This window comes from Calonectris borealis, chromosome 11, assembly GCF_964195595.1.
Source record: "Calonectris borealis chromosome 11, bCalBor7.hap1.2, whole genome shotgun sequence".
Lineage (NCBI taxonomy): Eukaryota > Metazoa > Chordata > Aves > Procellariiformes > Procellariidae > Calonectris > Calonectris borealis.
Window position 1 is genome coordinate 3,371,528 of NC_134322.1, and position 14,488 is coordinate 3,386,015.

The 14,488-nt window shown below is 48.2% G+C and overlaps 1 protein-coding gene across 1 annotated transcript in view; it reads left to right on the forward strand.

Annotated features, from left to right (window-relative positions):
* Positions 1-14,488, forward strand: part of IGDCC4 (immunoglobulin superfamily DCC subclass member 4) — a 103,154-nt gene that overhangs the window by 43,541 nt on the left and 45,125 nt on the right. The window contains exons 3-4 of the mRNA XM_075159783.1: positions 2,780-2,921; positions 9,030-9,163. Coding sequence (XP_075015884.1) covers positions 2,780-2,921; positions 9,030-9,163 — 276 coding nt within the window. The remainder of the gene's footprint in view (positions 1-2,779; positions 2,922-9,029; positions 9,164-14,488) is intronic.

Consider the following 14,488-nt stretch of genomic DNA (forward strand, 5'->3'; position numbering starts at 1 on the left):
TGTAAAAGGAAGGCTTCTCAGCCTCTGAATCCCACCCCAACAGTTAGGAGAAAGCTCTAACAGACAAAACAAGGTTTGCTCTGCGTTGCCAGGGTTGAACCTTCGGCACCCACTGAGCTCTCAGCCTTTGCTGGCTCTACCGGGGAGCTGTGACTCTGCTTGGGAAGCCTGGCTGTTCCTGCGTGCCGCTCGGAGCAGGAGGGACGCTGCACTCCCTAATCAGGGTTGCTGTTTAGTCACGCTCCTCCACATCCTAATGAAAAATCTGTCACGGGTGCATTTCTTGGCTCTTTGCTTTTGAAGAGCCGTTCCAGGGCCCGGCACAGCAGGCAGATGGGGCTGGGTGGAGGTGAAGGGCAGGATCTGGTTCTCAGCAAGGAATGCCAAGCTCGCAGACGCAGGTCTGGCAGGTGATGGGGAGGAATAGCCAGCAGCCCCTTGCTTTGGGACAGGTTATTGTCTGGGTAACCCTGGGGAGCCCAGGAAGCATTGTCACCTTTTGTACCCCTTTGCACCTCATGCCAAAATGTGCAGAGGTAACCCTGCCTCGCTAAACGTCCTGCATCTCTTACCAAACTGTGCAAAATACACATGCATGCGGCCGTGAGGGAGCGCAAAGAGAGCGGGGAGCTCCCCGCTGGGATTCACTGTTCGTGACAGTGGTGTTGCTGTTCACGCACACCATGTGCTACTTAGGTTCTCCGGTCTCTGGAGACTGGTCTAAAGCTGCTGTAAGCTTTGGGACCTCAAAGTATCAGCTTAGATGGTGCCACTTAATAATGAGCAGAAGAGAGACAGGTGACCTGACATGAAGCAGAGGAAACAGAGATGCCTACAGATTTCCTCTTTTTAGAAGGATTCCTGCCTCCCATCGTGAACTTTCCAGGTACATGACCCTCAGAGCCTGCCAAAGTATTCTCATGTACACTTGCAGGATGAAAAGAGAATAATAAGAAAGAGCATTAAGGATATCTGCTGCCAGGAGAAGGTTGTTTTCATGGTGCCATCCTGAACGCGCACTGGCATTTGGTGGACTTTCTTTTAAACTCTTGGGTTCAGCAATTTTTATTAACATGAGCTTAAAAGATCTTGCAATCCTTAGAAATTACTCTGTGTTAAAGTGGTCTACAGTGTATATTTGAAAATACGAAAGCAATTGGCTGAATTGGGGCCTTACATATTAATGTCTTTTTCAGAATTTTCCAGGAAAACATTTTTCATTGCCATTTGTATTGAATTGAAAAACTAGACTTGGCGGACAGCTGGTGGGAGAATTCAGTCTGTAGCTGCTGCGGAGAGCAATGAGTTGCTTTAAACATATGATAACTATTTAAATTAAAGAAAAACACTAATGACAGCTAAGAATACGCTAAGGTTAAAATGGGTCATGTAAAAGCATTTAATTTTCAAAACTGCACATACTTCCTCAAGCTAACACTGCAATAAAGTGTGTATGTGCATGCATGTGTGTTCGTGTGTGATGCAAAGAAAACTTCAGTTTTGGAGTCCTGTAAAATCCAAAGCAATGATGGATGTTCTTGGGAAGCGGTGGTGGACAGGCACATAATTGTGTTGGAGGACCAGAAGGTCACTTGGGGTCCTTATAAGCACAGCGCTGTGCTTGGGCAGCAATCAAGCCTGTTTTCTGGCTGAAATTTATGTTTATTGTGCCACGTTCAGGATTTCTGGCACTTGGGTTATAGCATTGCTGGATGAATTTGTACTGCAGAGTGGGTTTAACAGCAAAGGCGGTTTAACAGAGACTTACTGAAAGCAGGAGTCAGTTCTTCTGGTGGAGAAGAATACAAGCTTTCTGCCCCCATCAAGGAGCCTGCATGCATATTCAAAACTCCACCGTGTGACAGAGATGCCTTTGGGTTATGCTATTGATAGGACAGATGCTGACAGCCCCCGGGGGAGGGTTTCTGCTCCGCTGAAGTCAGCGGGGTTTCGCTGTGAGCGTGGAAGGGGAGGAAGATCAGGCAGCTGTGTATGAACGATGGGAAGGGTGTGGTCCAAGAGCCCTCACAAACGTCAGTGCTTTGTCTCCGAAGCAAGTTCAGCCTCTCTAGTACAGAAAGAAGCATATAGACAGGGGTGAGCCTTGGAGGGCAAACAACAATCCTGGCATGTATGAAATCTGTCCTCCTCTTAGCAAGGTGGCTGTGTCTGTATTCCCTTGGCTGCATCTCATCTGCTTGAGTACTATGAAGTTGGTTTCTGCAGGCAAAGCTGTTCACTGTGGAGAAGGAGGATAATAACTCTTACGGTCTCTCACGCTAGTCTCCAGCATTGCCAGCCTGTGGGCAGTTGTTTTGTGTAAGTAATTTGACATCTGCCTTTGTTCTTCCTCTTGCCTTGTTTTAATTTCCTGTGGCTGTGGGAGTGCCACAAGGCAAGGGGAAGCTCTCATCTCTCAGGGTTGTGGCATTTCCCCTCTTCTTTTTCTCATTCTACGTCCTTCCTAAATGGAGCAAGTGAACAGACAAGGAAGCAATTTAGGAAGGCAACTGCTGATATCCGGTAATTGCCTGTCTTTTCTTTCACACTGTTGCCTTAAAGGAGAAAATGAGGCAAGAAGCAAATTTGCACATTGAAACCTTTCAGTTACTGTTGTTAGGACTCTGAGCGTCTGTAGGGCATGGGAAAGTGAGGAATTACATTTCAGGCTATCTTTAGGAGAGAAAAGCCTTCCTCTTATCTCATGCATCATAACAGATTTCTATTTCTCAGCAGAAACACTGAGTTATTAACTTTCCTTCCCTTCTTCTTTCCCCAGCATTATCACGCTTTTTCCAACAGCCGGAATCGCAGACAGTGGAAGAAAATGGCATGGCCCGGTTTGAGTGTCGGATCGAAGGGCTACCCTCCCCTGTCATCACGTGGGAGAAGGACCATGAAGCTGTTCCAGCAGAACCCAGGTGATGCCCTGATTGCTTTCCTGGTATAGCTTGAAAAAAAGTAAAACAAAACCTGACCATGTAGGATGTGGAAATCCTTCATAAAAAGGTAGAATGAAGAGAGAGATGATAGACCAGGTTTGGACCTGATAATTAAGTGGTGTAAGAGGAGGTGTTCAAGGGGCCCATGCAAACAGGTACATAAAACACCTAAATAAAATTAACTTTTCCCCAAATGTCCAATCCACCAGAAGGGAAACAAAAAAAAAAAAAGAAGAAAAGAACCAAGCCCTTTTTTATTACTGATCTCTTGTTCCTTGAGGTGCTGGAGCACTTCCAAAGAAGGGCAACAAAGCTGGTGAAGGATCTAGAGAACAAGTCCTATGAGGAGCAGCTGAGGGAACTGGGAGTGTTTAGCCTGGAGAAAAGGAGGCTGAGAGGAGACCTTATTGCTTTCTACAACTGCCTGAAAGGGGGTTGTAGCGAGGTGGGGGTCGGTCTCTTCTCCCAAGTAACAAGTGATAGGACGAGAGGAAATGGCCTCAAGTTGCGCCAGGAGAGGTTTAGATTGGACATTAGGAAAAATTTCTTCACCCAAAGGGTTGTCAAGCGCTGGAACAGGCTGCCCAGGGAAGTGGTTGAGTGACCATCACATGTAGATGTGGCACTTAATGACATGGTTTAGTGGTGGACTTGGCAGTGTTAGTTTTATTGTTGTACTTGATGATCTTAAAGGTCTTTTCCAGCCTAAATGATTTATGATTCTGTGGTTCTGGAACCTTTGCCATGGTGGACCAAGTGCTCACTCTAGAAAAGACAGTTTCAAGGAAATGAAATTGGCTAGAAATTGGCTGATAAACAAAGTAACTGAGATTGGAGCCGCAGTTCTCCAGTGGCCTGGAAGGTCTGTATGCAAAGATGCACAATTTCAGTACAGTTTACATCAGCCATTTATTCCCCATCCAGAGTGTTGGAGGGAAATTAAGAAGAGTATGCAGAAGGGCAGACAGCAGTGTAAAAGTGAAGAGCGAAACTTGAAATCGTGCCAGTTCTTACAGCACAGAACCTGCACCCTGTAAAGGCCTGTGTGTGTATGAAACAGGGCGCTGCAGGCTGCGGCGTGAGCTGCCTTTCGCTTGTCCTCTTGCGTGAAGTTAAGTGAGGTTGAAGTCTTTGGGGGATTGGGGCCTGACGTGAGGAATATTTCTCCAGCTGACTGTGGGGGTACAGCGCTGGGGGTACTGGGCATACCCAACTGAACTCCGTGATGTGGTTTTTCTTTCATTTTGGTTGTGGTTTTAGATACGGTAATTTTCTTCACTGTTTTCCTGCACAGATTTGTCTCAGGGTTAACGTTTCTTCTAGAGCACTGTGTGTGCTCAGGAACCTGGGAGGTCTTTCTGTTTGTTTCTTTCCCATGTTTAGCGGTCACCTAGTAACAGACCCTGAATTTTCTTTTTTTTGGGAAAGGATAAGAGTCCTGCAGCATGATACCTTTTCTTTAGTGAAAGTCAGTTACAGGCATGAGAAGAGGATAAACCATTAGGTGGCTGTTCGTTGGTCTGTAGGTGTCACTGCAGCAGGGGATCAGCGACTGTGTTGTCCTTTAGTTCTTAAAAACTCATTTTCTGTTCTACAGAAGGAGCTGTTTCCCTCCCAGGGAAGTTAAGCCAAGAGGTAGGTGGAGAGGAAGGAAAGAGGGGTGGGGTAAGGTTTAGGAATAATTCTGCAGCAATGACTGTTTCTGGAAGAATAACCGCTTATATCCTTATCCTTGAGTCTAAAGTGTGGCATCTAAAGGTTTATAGGAGGCTGTTGCTTTGTAATGAGAAGAAAATTAATTAATAAAAAAAGAAAGAAAAAAAAAAAAACAAACAAAAAAGAAGGGATTACAGAGGGAAGTGTGCCATAGATAGGGCAATGGCTTTTTAATGAGACAGCTCGATGGATGTTGTGAAATTACTTGCTCGGAGATTGCTTTCAACACGGCAGCCTGAAAATTGTTTTCCTTGTAAAAGCCAGACCATAATCTCTGGCTGCAGATCTTGCTTTTTAAATCATGTTTTAGCTAATACGCTTTTTCAGAAGTATTTGCTTTTTTGTTGTTGTCTAGTTGTTGTTGTTGGATTTAATATTACCGGCTTTCGAAGGAATTAAGTGAATTCCAGGAAACGTTGGCTGCCAACCAGAGCTCTCTGTTATCCTTACCCCATCATGCCTAAGGACTAGATCTCAGGCCAGCCTCTGATTACTGTGGACTCCCTCCTGTGCACACATCTGATGAGCCTGTGAAAATGAAATCATTTGGATAGGTAGGCGTCAGGATGATGATTTCATATTCCAGAATAGCAAGGTTAGGTGAATGTACGAAATCAGGCTCTGGGGCTATAGATGCAACCCTTGAGATAATGCTACTACATCAGTGTTCATGATTTATTCTACGAGGGAGAGAATAGTCATGGCAAGCTGATAGTGCTTTTTTTTCCTCCTTTTTCTTTTTCTTTTTTTTTTTTTTTTATATTGATCTTGCCTTTGGGCACTGTCTTTGGCCTTTGCCCTTGGGTGCAGGTTCTAGCATGGTGCCACCTCGAAGGTGATGAAGGCTGAGCTTAAAAAATACTTAGACAACCTAAAGGGTAGAGAAGTGCTTATTGATGTTTTCAGAATACCTTTCCTGCCCTGCTGAAGTTCAGGACAAAATCTAACTTTCATATGTGAATAAAGCACAGAAGTATTTTGCAATTCTGGCTCTGAAGTACTTTTAAAAAACATGGTCTTAAATCTGCAGCAGCTGCTGAGAGGTGGCTTGCAGGATTTCTCTAGATTGCAGCTGCTGAGAGGTGGCTTGCAGGGTTTCTCTAGATTGCAGTTGCTTTGGGGTGTGTGCTTCATCTCTTGGCATAATTTCTTCTCTGTTTTAGGTGCTGGCTGGGTTTCACACCAGTCTCCAAATTGCTGTTTGTTTTCTCTAGAGGCAAGACGAGTACTTGCTAGGAACTGGAGGTCTTTGGAGGTCTGCACATCACAATGTATTTTTCCACATTTTGGCTAAGTGAGGGTTTTATCTGTGTGGAGAGTTTACTTCTATCATGTGTCAGGAGTGCCTTCATACGGTTCACGTACAGGGCTCTTGAGCTGTGAGCAAAAGGGCTTGCAGGCTTTGAGTCTGCACCAAAGCTGCAGGTTCCCAACTTGTCCTGAGGACTGGTGCTTTGGTCTATTTTGTATACCTTCAAAGGGCTGCGAGGAAGGGTGTGCCAGCAGTTCATTGGGGAGGAAGTAAGAAAGGGATTTGGACTGTTAATGCTGGAATATTCTCTGCTAAACAGCAGCATAGCGCACTGAGCTGTGGAGTTGCAGGGTTTGGACACAAGGCAGCAGCACCTTCTTGAGCACCGCCCTTGTAATCGTCACTGAAGAGGTGAGCAGCCGTCGGTCCTTCTGTGCTCTGTTCTCTGCCCCTGCTCTCCTGTACGAGTCTGCTCGGGGAGGAGCAGTGAGGGGAAGAGCTACACATTTGTGCCCTGTTGCTCTTGCAGCTTGCTGCCTTCTGTGCCCGTGGCAGTTGGGCCCTGGTCTGAGCGTGCTGCCCTTTAACCAGCTACCTGTTGCAAGTGCGGGGCTTGCCTTTCGCCCCCGTTCAAGGCAGTCTCCTCTGAGATCCTGGCGCTGTAGCTGTCAACGGCAAAACTCCTGAGACTGCCGAGGTTGCAGCATTTCTGTTTCTCCCAGGTCCTTTGTCCACCTGTCCTTTGGTTTTTGTTTTCTGCTTCATCGTAGTGAAAGTGAGCAGACAAAAAGATCTGCCTTTTGTGTGGAAGAAAAGCTAGCGCCAACTGTCTGCTCTGAATCATCAGGCAAACGCAGCTTCCTTGCAGAGAGCCTGGGGATAGAGCAAAATGCCCTTGCAGGCTGCCTGGAGTCTTCGAGTTCAGGGCTGCCAGGAGCCTGAAGAGCTGGAGGCTTTGTGAGCAGCTGGGAGAAATTGTGGGTAGAGAAATCCTGCCTTTCTTCCCTCCTTGCTTCCCTGGGAGAGCAATGCTCACCTCTGTCGTGCTTTCCCAACAGGACGTACTGCATTAAGTAGATCTCTCTGCTGCTGGCCTCGCCGAAGGGACCATCTTGAGCTACATGTTGATCGAGTCTCCCCATTCACTCCCGCTTGCCTCCAGCTCCTGCTCTCTGTAGAAACACAATGGCTTGTTTTCTGCCCTCAGGAGACGCTGAGTGTGTTGGCTGAGCATGACCGTGGACACGGTCCTGAGCAACCTGGTCTAGCTGACCCTGCTGTAAGAGGGGAAAGACCACAGACAATTTTCAGAGGTCCTTCCCAGCCTCAGTGAATCTGTGATACATAATTGGAGTGTCTCTGTGTGGCTGGGAGATGCCTTGCCTAGTGTTTGAAATATGTTGATATTAATTACAGACTCAAATAGCAGATGCACGACAAAAATAAATATTATCGCAGTGGGAGGCTTTCCCTCCACAGAGCCGAGAGGATGCAAATATTTGTCGTCTTTCTCCTGAGTCCTGATGAGGCATCCTGATGAGAGCTTTCTGAGTACTACCTCCTCTGAGGAGCTTGATCCTGAGAAAAATGTCTTTGTAAGTAGTGGGAGCATGGCTTTAGCGTTGTGGGGCAGTTGCCCTTGTGTATGTGGGAAGCTTCAGCAAGTCTGTGTCCATGAATCAGGCTGTAGGATTGTGCCAGCAGAGATATGGTCACCGGAGGAGCTCTGTTAGCTCTTCTGTTTCTTCATCAGCTGTGAAGAGGACAAGAAGTGATGAGCTCAGATTGCAGGAACTGAGGTCCAGGATAGATGCTAGACTCGCAGCAGGGATATTTGTCTCTGGAACAGACTGCCTAGGGCAGGGGAGGTATTTCCATTACTGGAGATTTAGGATAAATGTTTACAGGAGCTGGTGTGCTGTTGGTGACCATGGCTTGAACACAGGATGGGTGATCTCTTAAGGTCCTCCTCTTTTCATGACCCTTGCTCATGGCACTCCAGCTGTCTCAGCACCTGGAGAACCACAGTTTTACTTATTGGGTATACTTATTGGGATCTTTGTGGATGGAAAGGCTGGCATTCATGGTTATAACTTGTCTTTCTGCTGTTCCCGTGGAATAGCTGCTATCCCTCCCCTTAGCAATTGCCTTTGAATGTGTCCTCTTCATAATGAAGACTGATAACCCAGAGCTGCCTGTCAGCTCGGCAGCTCTGTTTATAGAGGCTTGCAATTAAAAATGGATCTCATATATAATTAAAAAGGATCACGTAGGCTTTGCGCCTTGCATTCAAGAATAAAGAGGCTGCCATCTAGGAATCCAGGCAGAAAATGGAGATGCTGACAGCCAGCTCCTACTTTTATGCTAATTGCTAATCATCTGCTTTGTTCAGTAGAATGCAGCAAGGATTGTGTTCATGTTTTGAGCCATGTAGCCATTTCACTCCATGGAAGTGTTGCCCAGTAGCACCCCATGGGCAAATGGGGGGGATACTGAATGCCCAGCTGTAAGGTTGTCAGCTTGTGAAAGCCAGAACCTCCTGGAAGAACAAAAGAAATCAATACAACCCAGGAACGGTGCAGCTTCAGGCGGTTCTGTCCTGACTGCTTTTGGCCATGAAGGTGTAGCTGTGTATCAGTTGGTCCCTTCATGTACTTGAGGTGCAGCAGGAAAAAGATGTTCAGACTTCTTTGCAATGTATTTTTTCTCTGTCTGCCAAACATTTGTGAAAAGCAAGTGGTGAAACTGGCTGTAGTGTGTGCGAAGGCACTTGTACCCTTGGAGATGTCTACAAATCTGCATGTAGAAATGTGTATGTGTGTATGCAGTTGTTTTATACTATACAGTCGGCTTGTATCAGCAAAGCCTTGTTGGTGTGGTAGCCCAAAAGCAGATGCTATGTTGTGAAAACTCCAATGCCACAGATAGGTCTGTACCTGCTGCTTTTTAAGAACACGAGTTGGGTGGCTCAAAGGTTTGTCAGTCCCGCTCTGCTGTGATTACCAGGGTCTGTACATGATGCATCTGTAGGTGAAAAAGAAGGGATAAAAGGGCTTCGAGTTGATGAATAGCTCAGGTAAGGCATAGCCTGTCTCACACTCTTCCTTTTGGTCACTCAGGTTTATAACTCTTCCAAATGGTGTCCTCCAAATCGTGGATGTGCAGGAGAGCGATGCTGGGGCTTACCACTGCGTGGCAACCAACGCCGCCCGAAAACGTTACAGCAATGATGCAGTCCTCAGTGTCCTGAAAGGTAAGGTGCAGGCAGGAGTGTGTTGGGCTGGGCACGCCTGCCACATAGCCATTGCGTGGGATGGCAAGCTGAGCTGAAATACCAGTGACAATCTCTCCTGCTGGTGTGGCTCTGCACATGGCAGGCTTTGGTTAAAACTTGCAGAGAAGGCATTTTATTAAAGATTTCTCTTTACTCTGATGGAATAAGCAGGCTGAGTTGGGAGGTATTGCCACCTGGGAGTCACAGCCGGCTGCAAACGCAAAACACAGCACACCCCCCAAGCTACTGGGAAGAAAGTTAACCCTGTCCCAGCCGGAACCAGGACATCGGTCCAGCCCTGGGAGTAGGCAGCCAACAGGAATAATGGGGTGGTTTCTCTCTGCAGGTGGATTGTAGCAGCAATTGGATTTTAACAGCCCTAGACTCCTTTATGCTCTTAGAAGGGGTCAGGCACCCTGCTTGCACCTTGGGGAAGTGCAGGTTGTTGCAATCTTATCTCCAGTGACCTTGGATGGCGGGACAAGCAAAGGCTGGCATGGACAGAGGAAGACGCTTGCCCAAGCTAGCAAGAGAAACAGTTGGAGGCTGCAGTAGTTGACAGGGCTGTGTCTACCCTGCATTGCCTAGCAGGGTCCGGAGGAGGTTAGGCACAGTGACGTCCGACTTTCATTCTGTGTCCGTGTTGCTGGCTCTTTGCTGAGCTGTTGGGTAGGCTCCAGAGACGTTTTTGTGGTAGTTGGAAACAGCCTCAGCTGGGATTTCTTCTGGTGACACAGACCGTTGGAGCAAGGCTTTGGATGTGTGCTGTCCTTCGCCTCCCAGTCTGGGCCTCAGTCTCTTAATGCATTTTTTTCTATAAACCAAGAGCGCAATGGGCAAGTCTGGACATGAGAACGTAGCTGAGAGCATAAGTGCAGTGGGGGTCTCCATACTCCAGCATCCTTCCCTGCACGCCTGGCTGCCTCCCCAGTATTGTATAATCCCCGTTTGCAAGCGGGCAAACTCACCAGGGCTGGGAGTCTGGCTGAGCTGTCCCTTCTCTTGTGACAGTGCCCCCCTGCCACGTCTGTCTCCTGTTCATGCTGACCCCAGTGTATTTTGTAGGCAGCTGTAACCTTGAAAGCTCTGAAATCCTTCCCAGCCCCTTTTGTCTTTGTTTAGGATTGCATTGCTTGGCATTCTGCTACCAATGTATTTTCACAGAGGTGGCTTTGCTGTTCATCCATCAGCAGGGAGTGTAATTAACTGTGGAGCCTGAGAATACACCTCTGATCAATGGATTGTGTCGTGGAGGTAATCTGTGTGGAATCTGCAGAGAATTCGTGAGGGTTGAATGCTCTGTATCTAACTGCCAGCCTCTGCCAGATCCCCTGTGTGCTTAATGAAGCACAGAGGCGAGGGGAGCGCTTGCTATGGGCAGTTCCACACTCCAGAGAGAGCTCCCATGTTGGGTCTGGTTCACTATTGATGAGTAATATTGATCAAGCTACAAAGGTGAATATGCTGTCCTTGGCATCATAACTCGTTCTGCATAATAGTATCTTGTGACTCTGCAATGTTTAATCTGCTTTGCAAATGTAGGCAATGGAAGAGGTTAAATGGGAAGCGTTCCTTCTGGAGCACCAGCCGGCCCGAGCAGATTTCTGCCTGGAGTTCTCACCCAAATCTCGCTTCTGCAGCACCACACCACCCGCTGGCTGCAAAAACAAATATGCGAGGTTGAGTTTTTCACCAGATTGAGCTGATAGTGATGAAAAACATGCCTGTTAAATCTCTGGGGTTTTTTTATAATTGGGGAGAAGTATCTCTGAGACAGATGGGAAACTGCAGTGACCTGTGCAGGCTGCAAACTCCTCCATGAGTGACTGGCATGGTATTGATCCTTTTTTGTTTCAGCACTTCACTATCAGAGGCACATTTTTGGATGCCTGGACTGCTTGAGGAGTCTTTCCTCCCTGTTCAGAAGCAGCTGATAGCAGTTGGAGTGAACTGGTCAGGCAGAAATCCTTTGCCGGTTGTAAAAAAATAAAACCAAACTAAACCAAAACAATCAAAAAATCCAAGGAAGAAACAAACAAACAAACAAACAAACAGAAAAAAAGAACAATAGCCTGAAATACAGCTATTTAGTGTTGCTTGAGTTGCTTATTTGGAAATTTCAGGGACCAAACTCCTATGTGTCTGCAGGCAGGAACAACTGAACTACTTCTTCCCTGCCTGCTGATGGCTAGTGAGTCATTTGGGGTCCAGTCTTTCAGTCCCGCTGCACTGCCAAGGCTCCTGGAAGAGGTTTGTGCAGTGGGACCTGGTGTCTCCTTACCAGCTGTGCCTGCAGCTTTGGTGTCCCAGTGACAACACTGGGCAGTGCCATGCGATGATGACCAAGTCTCTGTGCTCATGACGGGTTTTGTTCCCAGGCCTGGGAACGTCTTGTGTTCGTGCCTCTGCCCCTGACAGACAGCGCTGGATTTGAACTGGCTGTGCATAGCAAAAGAATCCGTTTCCCTATAGCTCTTCTGCCCAGTTGTCCTTTTCCTCCCCCTTCTACCCCTTGTTCCCGATATGATGGCTGGCAATTGTTCCATCTCCCTTATTAAAGGCCTTTTCCCAGTAGAGGCAGCAATTAGCACGACCCCCTTCTGTCATATTTGCATGGCCTAAAAACCCCAAAAGTGTCGTTTCCCTTGACGGTGTGACTTCCCTGTCACGTGGGGAAGGCTGTATTGTGTGTCGGTGGCTAAACACACACTGGCCTTACACAGGCAGGGCAGAGAGCGGCGGTGCATGGTGGTGCTGTAAGTGCTGCAGATGTTTCGGCTGTGCAGACTTCATGGTGCAAATTTCCAGACGTTCCCTGGGGAAGCGGTGTTTTGAGCTGAAAAGGAAGAGAGCAGGCGGAGAGCGGGATGCAGTCACGCAGCCCTGAAACAGAGCCTGCTGTTGGCATAGGGATAACTTGGATTTTCCCCTTGGATCTCCACTGCTCCCCAGCGGACAGAGTGCCAAGCACATCTGGTAGCTCCGTCCCTTCACCCCTCACCTGGACAGATGATGAATGAACACTGCAGCCCTGCTGCGTGCTCTGCCAAAAAGGGCATTAGGAGCTGGCTGCAGGGTGCTTTTCCCAGGCACTCCGTCTGTGCGTGCTGCCTTTGCTTGGAGTCAGGTCTCGACGGGGCTGTGTCTTATTTCTTTTAGCTCCTTTTTCTGGAAGCAAGCTCTGGAGTCCTACTTTGGACTCGTATATAAAGAGTTAATTCTCAGTGTGTCCTGGTCGTGTTCCCAGGTCCTTGGCATACACAAGGAAGTGCTGCCATGCTTCATAAAGCAGCTCTTGAAGAAGAGTAGCAGAAAGGCTTGGGGCATGTGACGTGTGGTCTCAGCAGGTCACTTTGCCTATCACTTCGCTTTTCCCCTCCATGTCATGCACGTGCTTGCTCTTTGAGTATTTTCTTGGGCATGGGGACTACCTCTTGCTATGTGTTTGCCCCACGTCTGGTGCACTGTGGCTTGTGTCCCCAGTGCAGCACAAATAACCGTCAGAGTCAACAAAGTGTGGTCCTGGGAGCCAGGACTCTTGGGTTCTCCTTTTCTCTCTGTTGTCAGACTACAGAGGAGAATCAATTCCTTAACACTTTATCCCTATTTACAGAGGTAGAAATTAATGTCATAGGCTTGGAGTTGCCCTCTTAGAATCAATCTGTAGAGTGATTATGGGCATTTGGTGCTGGAAGTTTGTCTGCTCGAGTGAGCTGGGCATCAAGGTGCAGTTGCAGAGGAAGCTGCAGATACGTACCTGGGTGTGGGGTTTTTCTTCCTTGTGTCCTCTGCACCCTGTTCCTGATCTGTGCGTGCAGAGTAGCCGTGATTGCTGTGACACATCACTCTGGTATATGGGTAAAACCTTTGCCTCAGGCCAGGCTGGCAAGAATGTGCAACAGCCTTCCCCCAGCACCAACAAAACATCTATGCAGCGATACTCCTGCGGTGGTCTCAACAGTCATGCTCCACGTGATCCTGTGCCTGTGCTGCAATAAATGCAGGATTGGGGAGAACAGATCAGGGCGATGGGCATCAGTACAGCAGGTCTGGGCTGAGCGTGCCACTGAAGAGTCTTCCAGCAGATGAGCACGTCCCCCGTGAGTTGGGGTTTAGTACTGTGTTATTAGAGATGACACTGCAAGATTGCCGTTGGCAGAACATCATTTACGTTGACAGTTGTAGCAGCTTGCTGCAGCAGTGTCCCAGGAAATGTATTTTTCAGCCAAATATTTGTATGAAATATGATAACAGGGACAGAGCTTGGAGGCAGCTGAAACACCTTCATGGTTTTTGTTCTTTTGGTGTTTGTATTGCAGTGGCTCGCGGGTACCAAGGGAGAGGCTGGCTCTGGGTGCTGGGACCTGAGCGGTTCCTGCTCCAAAGGGTTGTAGGAGAATACAGCTATTGAATGGGATGAGCTTTGGGCATGGAGGGGAAGGTGGTGATGAAGTGAGCAGCACTCGCAGTTGGCCACCACCTCGCAGAAACAGACGTGCTGTTACCACAAGTGGATTTTCAGTCCCTGCATGTGCGAATGACGTGCTGGATGCTGGGCTGGCGCTCAGCCTGAGCCCTGACGACACGTGCTGTGCTCCCCTCGCAGCTTTGAACATGGATACCGTGCAATGTAGGAACAGGGCAGTTCAGATTCGGGTCAGTGCTGCTCGAGCCTGACCTCCCTGACCGCAGCCGGGCGTTGATCCCGTTGTGTGTGCTGCCATTGACGGAGAAGGGCAGCGTTAACCAAAGTGGAGTGATGGTCCCACCTGGTCAGGGGTGGCCTTCCTCTGGTAGGAACCCATGCAGCAGAGGCAGTAGGGCCCTGGGGTGTTGTGGGGGCAGAGCTGTGGGGGGAGAGCTATCCACAGCTGTGTCTGTGGGCACAGGAGACTGCCTGAGGCCCTGCTTCCGGGAGCCAAGAGGCTCGTGGAAATGCATAGGGATAGAAAACATGGGGTGGGATAAGGCAGCTGTATTTTTACTGTGAGTTGTTGGCTTAACCGGGAAGTGATGCTTCACCTCTGGAGAAGGAGGCATCCCAGTTCCAACCTGCAATTGCTGTGTCCCAGTTCCTTGTGCTGCTTCTGCTGGGCACAGACCTCTGTCACTTTTCCCTCTCTTCTTTTAGCATCCTGTTTTTCTTTGCCCTCCACTCTCTCGTTTTACTAGCAATTAAGCAGGGAACTGCTCTCCACTTGACATCCCCAAAACTCAGCCACGAGGACTCTGTTTATGTGTGTTTTGAAGCTCCAGTTTCCTGGGCAGCAGGTATCTGAAGCTGTTTGCATAATGCATCTGCTG